The sequence below is a fragment of the Taurulus bubalis genome, assembly GCF_910589615.1.
Source record: "Taurulus bubalis genome assembly, chromosome: 2".
Lineage (NCBI taxonomy): Eukaryota > Metazoa > Chordata > Actinopteri > Perciformes > Cottidae > Taurulus > Taurulus bubalis.
In genome coordinates, this window is record NC_136590.1 from 47,286,805 (window position 1) to 47,296,804 (window position 10,000).

Sequence of the window (10,000 nt, forward strand, 5' to 3'; positions counted from 1 at the left end):
GCTTATACGGTTAGACTCCCTGCAGGGCGCTCAGCTGACCGAGGCGTGCGTCGCTCACCTTGATCTTCATGGTGCTCGGGGCCAGGGCCGTGATCTCCTTCTGCATGCGGTCTGCGATACCCGGGTACATGGTGGTGCCACCCGACAGCACATTGTTGGCGTACAGGTCCTTACGGATGTCGATGTCGCACTTCATGATGCTGTTGTAGGTCGTCTCGTGGATACCCGCCGACTCCATACCTGCAGGACGGACGAGGAGGTGAGACGGGCGGGTGGACAGACAGACAGACAGACATGTGGGCGACAGGTGGACAGACGGGCAGACAGACCGATGAAGGAGGGTTGGAACAGGGTCTCGGGGCAGCGGAACCTCTCGTTGCCGATGGTGATGACCTGTCCGTCAGGGAGCTCGTAGCTCTTCTCCAGAGAGGACGAGGTCGCCGCCGTGCCCATCTCGTTCTCGAAGTCCAGCGCCACGTAGCACAGCTTCTCCTTGATGTCCCGCACGATCTCCCGCTCGGCTGCAGAGACACAGAGACACGCCGGGTCAGACGGGCGCCGCCTGACCGCGGAGACACTGACCTGCAGGAGGACGCGTACCCGTGGTGACGAAGCTGTAGCCGCGCTCCGTCAGGATCTTCATGAGGTAGTCGGTGAGGTCGCGACCTGCCAGGTCCAACCTCATGATGGCGTGAGGAAGAGCGTAGCCCTCGTAGATCGGCACGTTGTGGGTCACGCCGTCCCCAGAGTCCAGCACGATACCTGGGAGGACAGATGGGTAGGGGGACGGATAGGGAGACGGGTAGAGGATTAGGGTAGAGAGACGGGTAGAGGGTTAGGGTAGAGAGACGGGTAAAGGGTAGAGAGACGGGTAGAGGGTAGCTAACCATGCCCCTTAACCATGACCCCTAACCATGCCCCCTAACCATGCCCCTAAACCATGACCCCTAACCATGCCCCTTAACCATGCCCCTAAACCATGACCCCTAACCATGCCCCTTAACCATGACCCCTAACCATGCCCCTTAACCATGACCCCTAACCATGCCCCCTAACCATGCCCCTAAACCATGACCCCTAACCATGCCCCTTAACCATGCCCCTAAACCATGACCCCTAACCATGCCCCTAAACCATGACCCCTAACCATGCCCCTTAACCATGCCCCTAAACCATGACCCTTAACCATGCCCCCTAACCATGCCCCTAAACCATGACCCCTAACCATGCCCGCTAACCATGCCCCTAAACCATGACCCCTAAGCATGCCCCCTAACCATGCCCCTAAACCATGACCCTTAACCATGCCCCCTAACCATGCCCCTAAACCATGACCCCTAACCATGCCCGCTAACCATGCCCCTAAACCATGACCCCTAAGCATGCCCCCTAACCATGCCCCTAAACCATGACCCTTAACCATGCCCCCTAACCATGCCCCTAAACCATGACCCCTAACCATGCCCGCTAACCATGCCCCTAAACCATGACCCCTAACCATGCCCCTTAACCATGCCCCTAAACCATGACCCCTAACCATGCCCCTTAACCATGACCCCTAACCATGACCCCTAACCATGACCCCTAACCATGACCCCTAACCATGACCCTTAACCATGCCCCCTAACCATGCCCCTAAACCATGACCCCTAACCATGCCCCTTAACCATGCCCCTAAACCATGACCCCTAACCATGCCCGCTAACCATGCCCCTAAACCATGACCCCTAACCATGCCCCTTAACCATGCCCCTAAACCATGACCCCTAACCATGCCCCTTAACCATGACCCCTAACCATGACCTTCAACCATGACCCCTAACCATGACCCCTAACCATGCCCCTTAACCATGACCCTTAACCATGACCACTAACCATGACCCTTAACCATGACCCTAAACCATGACCCCTAACCCTGCCCATTAACCATGACCCCTAACCATGCCCCTTAACCATGACCCCTAACCATGCCCCTTAACCATGCCCCTAAACCATGACCCCTAACCATGCCCCTAAACCATGACCCCTAACCATGCCCCTTAACCATGACCCCTAACCATGACCCCTAACCATGCCCCTTAACCATGACCCCTAACCAAGATCCTTAACCATGACCCTTAACCAAGACCCTTAACCATGACCCTTAACCATGACCCTTAACCAAGACCCTTAACCATGCCCTTTAACCATGACCCTTAACCATGACCCTTAACCATGATCCCTAACCATGACCTTTAACCATGCCCTTTAACCATGACCCTTAACCATGACCCCTAATCCCGAGAGGAAGAAGTGAAGAAGACGAGGTGGAGGAGGAGGAGTGTGGTCCAACCTGTGGTGCGTCCGGATGCGTACAGAGACAGGACGGCCTGGATGGCCACATACATGGCCGGAACATTAAAGGTCTCGAACATGATCTGAAACAGACACATTATTATTATTATTATTATTGTTATTACTATTATTATTATTATCATTGTTATATTGTTTAGTTTATTTGTATTATTGTTGTTCTTATATTGTTTAGTTCAGTTGTTTTTGTTAATATAATGTTGTTATATACTATCATCATACCTGGGTCATCTTCTCGCGGTTGGCTTTGGGGTTGAGCGGTGCTTCCGTCAGCAGAGTGGGATGTTCCTCTGGAGCCACGCGCAGCTCGTTGTAGAACGAGTGATGCCAGATCTGACCAATCAGAGCAGATCACATGCTCACAGTCACTGATCACGATCAATAACGCGTGTGTGTTCATAGTTGGACGTGATTGATCAGGATCAATAAGGTGTGTTCACAGTGATTGATCAGGATCAATAAGGTGTGTTCACAGTGATTGATCAGGATCAATAACCTTCTCCATGTCGTCCCAGTTGGTGATGATGCCGTGCTCGATCGGGTACTTCAGGGTCAGGATGCCTCTCTTGCTCTGGGCCTCGTCGCCCACGTAGCTGTCCTTCTGACCCATGCCCACCATCACGCCCTGAGAGGGAGTGGGGGGGAGACGGGGGGACAGAGGGGGAGAGACGGGTGGAGGGCAAGTGGTGGGGAGACGGGGGAGAGAGGGGGAGAGAGGGGGTAATGGGAAGAGGGGAGAGACGGGGGGGACGGGGAGGGGGAGAGAGGGAGACGAGAGAGAGACAGGGGGGACGGGGAGAGACGGGGGAGACGGGACAGAGAGAGAGAGACGGGTCAGTGTTCGTCATAAAGAGTAATTCAAATTGATTCTGGGTCTTCAGTCCTCAATCAGGTCCTCATCCACCAGGGGGCGTGGCCTGTCCACACGGCGTGAGATGAACCAATCGCGTCGTCAGCGTCAGCATCAGCATTAGCATCAACATTAGCGTTAGCTCGCGGGCTCACCTGGTGGATGAACCAATCGCTGCTCTCCAGCATCAACATTAGCATCAGCATCAGCATTAGCATTAGCGTTAGCTCGCAGGCTCACCTGGTGGATGAACCAATCGCTGCTCTCCAGCGTCAACATTAGCATTAGAATTAGCATCAGTATTAGCGTTAGCTCGCAGGCTCACCTGGTGGATGAACCAATCGCTGCTCTCCAGCGTCAACATTAGCATTAGCATTAGCGTTAGCTCGCGGGCTCACCTGGTGGCGGGGCCGGCCCACGATGGAGGGGAAGACGGCTCTGGGGGCGTCGTCTCCAGCGAAGCCGGCCTTACAGAGACCGGATCCATTGTCACAGACCAGGGCCGTGCTCTCCTCATCGTCACACATGCTGAGGCAGTATTGATCGCTGATCGGTGATGGCGCTGGTTATTGATCGCTGATCGCTGATCGGTGGGGGCGCTGGACACGAGTCACTGTGGGGACGGAGACACCAATTAGTGATTATTGATGAGTGATTATTGATTAGTGACAATGAGGAGACTTGTTGTGGAGCTCGAGTACAATGTTGAAGTACTTGTACTTTACTTCAGTATTTCCATCCTCTGCTACTTTCTACTTATATTGCATCTCAGAGTAAATATTGTACTTTTGAGTTTTAGTAGTTTACTATATGTATATTATCTATTTATACATGTATATAGATCATATTTACATATATGTTTATATTGTATATATGTATATAATATATATACCAAAAAGGTACAATTACTTAAAAATGCCTCAACTGTACAGAGAAGAAACCTCTTCATTATATGTATATAATATATACTATATTATATACATATAATATAGTATATATTATATGTATATAATATATATGTATATATATATATATATATATATATATATATATACTATATTATATATATATATATATATATACATGTATGTATACATATAATAAATTAGTACTTTTACATAAGCACCATTTACCATTACTGTAGTACTACTACATGTACTGCAGTAGCAGGAAGAACCAGAGTACACTATAGTACTAATACATACGTAGGACATGTACATGTACCTCCTGCAGATACACAGACTCACTAAATACTTTCTGATCCTACAAAACACCAAAGTTGGAGTTGTGAGGTTCTGACATCTCCTCCTCCCAGAGTGCACCACTCCTCCACTGAAGGAACAACAAAGCACTCTGGGAAAACTTCCTATTTAGGGCATGAAGCTGAGTCCTGACTGTGTTTGGTCTGTTTTCTCTCTCTCTGCCTCGCTCGTCCTCTCCGTCCGCCTGTCTGTGTCTCTCTCTCTCTCTCTCTCTCTCTCTCTCTCTCTCTCTATATACATATATATACATATATATACGTATATATATATATATATATATATATATATATATATATATATATATATACGTATATATATACGTATATATATATATATATATATATATATATATATATATATATATATATATACACGTATATATATATATATATATATATACTGTATATGAAATATAAATAAATCTTATGTTCAGAATCAAAACAACATCTGTCCTTCAACGTTAGGCGTTCAAAGAACTTCTCGCCTGGAATCCAGAGAGAGCAGGCGGCATCATCATCATCACCATCATCATCACCATCATCATCATCATCATCATCATCATCATCATCACCAGGAGGCGTTCTCAATAAACTGAGGTCAAGTCGGACAGTTTCAGCTGCCTTCAAAGTAAACACAGGAAGTCACAGAAACAATGACTTCCTGTTTGTTCTGATCTGAAGGCTACTTGTAGTTTACAGATCACGTTTGGATTTATTCATATGTTTATAAATATATATTTATGTATAAATGTGTGTGGCTGCATCCTTTGTTCTTTAATGTCTGCCAGTGAAATACATTACTACTGGTTTAGATATGTGTTATATGAATCATATTTATTATTATCAACCACACAAGATATGTCTTCATATTAAACATGAGACTAACAGTCAACAATCCAGCGTTAAGTATTAAACATAAATAATAAAGTTATACAACACGTGGCGTTTGTGTCAGATCTAAGAGCCAATCAGCTCTCTGATGTGGGGCAGCAGGCGTTTCCCATCATGCACCTAGCCACGCAGACGATGGAGAGCTACTGCGGCGCCTGGCTCTAAAACCTGCGGCCGCCTTGATCTCGTGAGATTATCGTTGACCACGTGTGCATGACGTCAGAGCAAGTCGGACACAAATCTACCCAGCATGCATTGCGCGCCGATCGATTCTGCGCAGAATTCTGCTCTCGAACGAGCCTACTGTCTCACCTCTTACTTCCTGTCTCACTTCCTGTCACACTTACTGTCTCACCTCTTACTTCCTGTCTCACTTCCTGTCACACATACTGTGTCACTTCCTGTCACACCTCCTGTCTAACTTTCTGTCACACCTACTGTCTCACTTCCTGTTTCACCTCCTGTCTCACTTCCTGTCACACCTCCTGTCTCACTTCCTGTCACACCTCCTGTCTAACTTTCTGTCACACCTACTGTCTCACTTCCTGTCTCACTTTCTGTCTCACTTCCTGTCTCACCTCCTGTCTAACTTTCTGTCTCACCTCCTGTCACACCTCCTGTCTAACTTTCTGTCACACCTATTGTCTCACTTCCTGTATCACTTCCTGTCACACCTTCTGTCTCACTTCCTGTCTCACCTCCTGTCTCACTTCCTGTCACACCTCCTGTCTAACCTTCTGTCACACCTACTGTTTCACCTCCTGTCTCACTTTCTGTCACACCTACTGTCTCACTTCCTGTCTAACTTTCTGTCTCACTTTCTGTCACACCTCCTGTCTCACTTCCTGTCACACCTCCTGTCTCACTTCCTGTCACACCTACTGTCTCACTTCCTGTCTCGCTTCCTGTCTCACTTTTTGTCTCACTTCCTGTAGAGATCAGTTTGCTCTGTGGGCTAGTGAGGAAGTGAGGGCCTGCCAGTCATGACTCAGGGCACAGCCTTCACATGCAGCGATGAAAGCTTCCACTCGGCACCAAGAGACCCAAAGCAAACGCTCCTCAACACCATCACTCATACTGCAGACTAACGCTCCTCAACACCATCACTCATACTGCAGACTAACACTAACACTCCTCAACACCATCACTCATAATGCAGACTAACGCTCCTCAACACCATCACTCATAATGCAGATTAACACTAACACTCCTCAACACCATCACTCATACTGCAGACTAACGCTCCTCAACACCATCACTCATACTGCAGACTAACACTAACACTCCTCAACACCATCACTCATAATGCAGATTAACACTAACACTCCTCAACACCATCACTCATAATGCAGACTAACACTAACACTCCTCAACACCATCACTCATAATGCAGATTAACACTAACACTCCTCAACACCATCACTCATACTGCAGACTAACACTAACACTCCTCAACACCATCACTCATAATGCAGACTAACACTAACACTCCTCAACACCATCACTCATACTGCAGACTAACACTCCTCACTCATACTGCAGACTAACACTAACACTCCTCAACACCATCACTCATAATGCAGACTAACACTAACACTCCTCAACACCATCACTCATACTGCAGACTAACACTCCTCACTCATAATGCAGACTAACACTAACACTCCTCAACACCATCACTCATAATGCAGACTAACACTCCTCACTCATAATGCAGACTAACACTAACGCTCCTCAACACCATCACTCATAATGCAGACTAACACTAACACTCCTCAACACCATCACTCATAATGCAGACTAACACTAACACTCCTCAACACCATCACTCATAATGCAGACTAACACTCCTCACTCATAATGCAGACTAACACTAACGCTCCTCAACACCATCACTCATAATGCAGACTAACACTAACACTCCTCAACACCATCACTCATAATGCAGACTAACACTCCTCACTCATAATGCAGACTAACACTAACGCTCCTCAACACCATCACTCATAATGCAGACTAACACTAACACTCCTCAACACCATCACTCATAATGCAGACTAACACTCCTCACTCATAATGCAGACTAACACTAACGCTCCTCAACACCATCACTCATAATGCAGACTAACACTCCTCACTCATAATGCAGACTAACACTAACGCTCCTCAACACCATCACTCATAATGCAGACTAACACTAACGCTCCTCAACACCATCACTCATACTGCAGACTAACACTAACACTCCTCAACACCATCACTCAAACTGCAGACTAACACTAACACTCCTCAACACCATCACTCATAATGCAGACTAACACTAACACTCCTCAACACCATCACTCATAATGCAGACTAACACTAACACTCCTCAACACCATCACTCATAATGCAGACTAACACTCCTCAACACCATCACTCATGCTGCAGACTAACACTAACACTCCTCAACACCATCACTCATAATGCAGACTAACACTCCTCAACACCATCACTCATACTGCAGACTAACACTCCTCAACACCATCACTCATAATGCAGACTAACACTCCTCAACACCATCACTCACTCACTCTAAGAGGAGACAGTGAAGGAGGTGAAGAAGAGGTGAAGGAGCAGAGGAGACAGTGAAGGAGGCGAAGAAGAGGTGAAGGAGCAGAGGAGACAGTGAAGGAGGTGAAGGAGCAGAGGCTGTCAGAGGAGAAACAACTGTCTTCAGTTCAACGGAGGAGAGGAGGATTAGAGAGGAGGTGAAGAGGAGGTGATGGAGGAGAGGAGGATTAGAGAGGAGATGAGGAGGTGAAGAGGAGGTGAAGGAGGTGAGGAGGTCTTACCGTGGTGCTGGACGTGAGGTGGGCCGACAGAAGTGAGAGTCTAAGTTGCTGCGACTGAGTTTATCAACCCTGCACCTCCTCCCTCATCCCTCCATCCCAACATGGCCTGGGCCTCCTCCCTCCCTCTTCCCTCCTTCCCTCCCTCTCTTCCTCACTTTCATCCTTATAGGGCAGGCCCTGAGGGAGTCGGCCAATCAGACGACTCGCGGCGATGCTGTACTTTCTCCCATCATTCAGTGCATTCCTCACAGAGAATACTCAGGAAGTACGTTAATGCAGTACAAGTACTCATTCCACAGTATAAGGATACTCTGTTCCAGTACAAGTACTCATACCACAGTATAATGATACTCTTACAGTACAAGTACTCATACCACAGCATGAGGATACTCTGTTATACTCTGTTAAGTACTAATATCCGCAGTGATGAAATACTGTCTTAAACATAACACGCAGTAAAAAACACTATTGAAGTAAAACTGCTAATAACATACACATACATTCGTACTTATACTTATAATATATAAGTAACATGATTAACATTATTACTTATATATTAACATTATTACATATTCATTAACATGATTAATATTATGACTTAGATATTAACATGATTCACATTATTACTTATATATTAACATTATTACTTATACATTAACATGAATAACATTAGTACTTATGCATAAACATTAATAACACTATTACTTATATATTAACATTATTAACATTATTACTTATATATTAACATTATTACTTATCCATCATCATGATTAACATTATTACTTATATATTAACATAATTACTCATACATAAACATTATTAACATTATTACTTATATATTAACATTATTACTTATACCTCAACATTATTAACGATATTACTTATGTATTAACATTATTACTTATGTATTAACATTATTACTTATCCATTAACATGATTAACATTATTACTTATATATTAACATTATTACTTATACATAAACATTATTAACAGTATTACTTATACATTCACATTATTAACATTATTAATTATAAAGTAACATTATTACTTATATATTAACATTATTACTTATACATGAACATTATTAACATTATTACTTATAAATTAACATGATTCACATGATTACTTATATATTAACATTATTACTTATATATTAACATTATTACTTATATATTAACATTATTAACATTATTACTTATATATCAACATTATTACTTATATATTAACCTTATTACTTATACATAAACATTATCAACATTATTACTTATATATTAACATTATTATTTATACATAAACATTATTAACAGTATTACTTATATATTAACCTTATTACTTATACATCAACAGGATTAACATTATTACTTATATATTAACATTATTACTTATACATAAACATTTTTAGTTATATTTTAACATTATTACTTATACATTAACATTATTACTTATACATCAACATGATTAACATTATTACTGATATATTAACATTATTACTTATACATGAACATTATTAACATTATTGCTTATAAATTAACATGATTCACATGATTACTTATATATTAACATTATTACTTATATATTAACATTATTACTTATATATTAACATTATTAACATTATTACTTATATATCAACATTTTTACTTATATATTAACCTTATTACTTATACATAAACATTATCAACATTATTGCTTATATATTAACATTATTATTTATACATAAACATTATTAACAGTATTACTTATATATTAACCTTATTACTTATACATCAACAGGATTAACATTATTACTTATACATTAACATTATTACTTATACA

At 43.2% G+C, this 10,000-nt stretch overlaps 1 protein-coding gene across 1 annotated transcript in view; it reads right to left on the reverse strand.

The window, feature by feature from the left end:
- acta2 (actin alpha 2, smooth muscle) overlaps positions 1 to 8,201 on the reverse strand; it is a 9,063-nt gene extending 862 nt beyond the window's left edge. The window contains exons 1-8 of the mRNA XM_079237577.1: positions 8,189 to 8,201; positions 3,601 to 3,815; positions 2,849 to 2,977; positions 2,575 to 2,685; positions 2,333 to 2,417; positions 601 to 762; positions 330 to 521; positions 59 to 240 (exon numbers count right to left, since the gene is read on the reverse strand). Of these exons, the coding sequence (XP_079093703.1) occupies positions 59 to 240; positions 330 to 521; positions 601 to 762; positions 2,333 to 2,417; positions 2,575 to 2,685; positions 2,849 to 2,977; positions 3,601 to 3,729 (990 nt within the window). The 5' untranslated portion in view covers positions 3,730 to 3,815; positions 8,189 to 8,201. The remainder of the gene's footprint in view (positions 1 to 58; positions 241 to 329; positions 522 to 600; positions 763 to 2,332; positions 2,418 to 2,574; positions 2,686 to 2,848; positions 2,978 to 3,600; positions 3,816 to 8,188) is intronic.
- Positions 8,202 to 10,000: the final 1,799 nt, after the last annotated feature.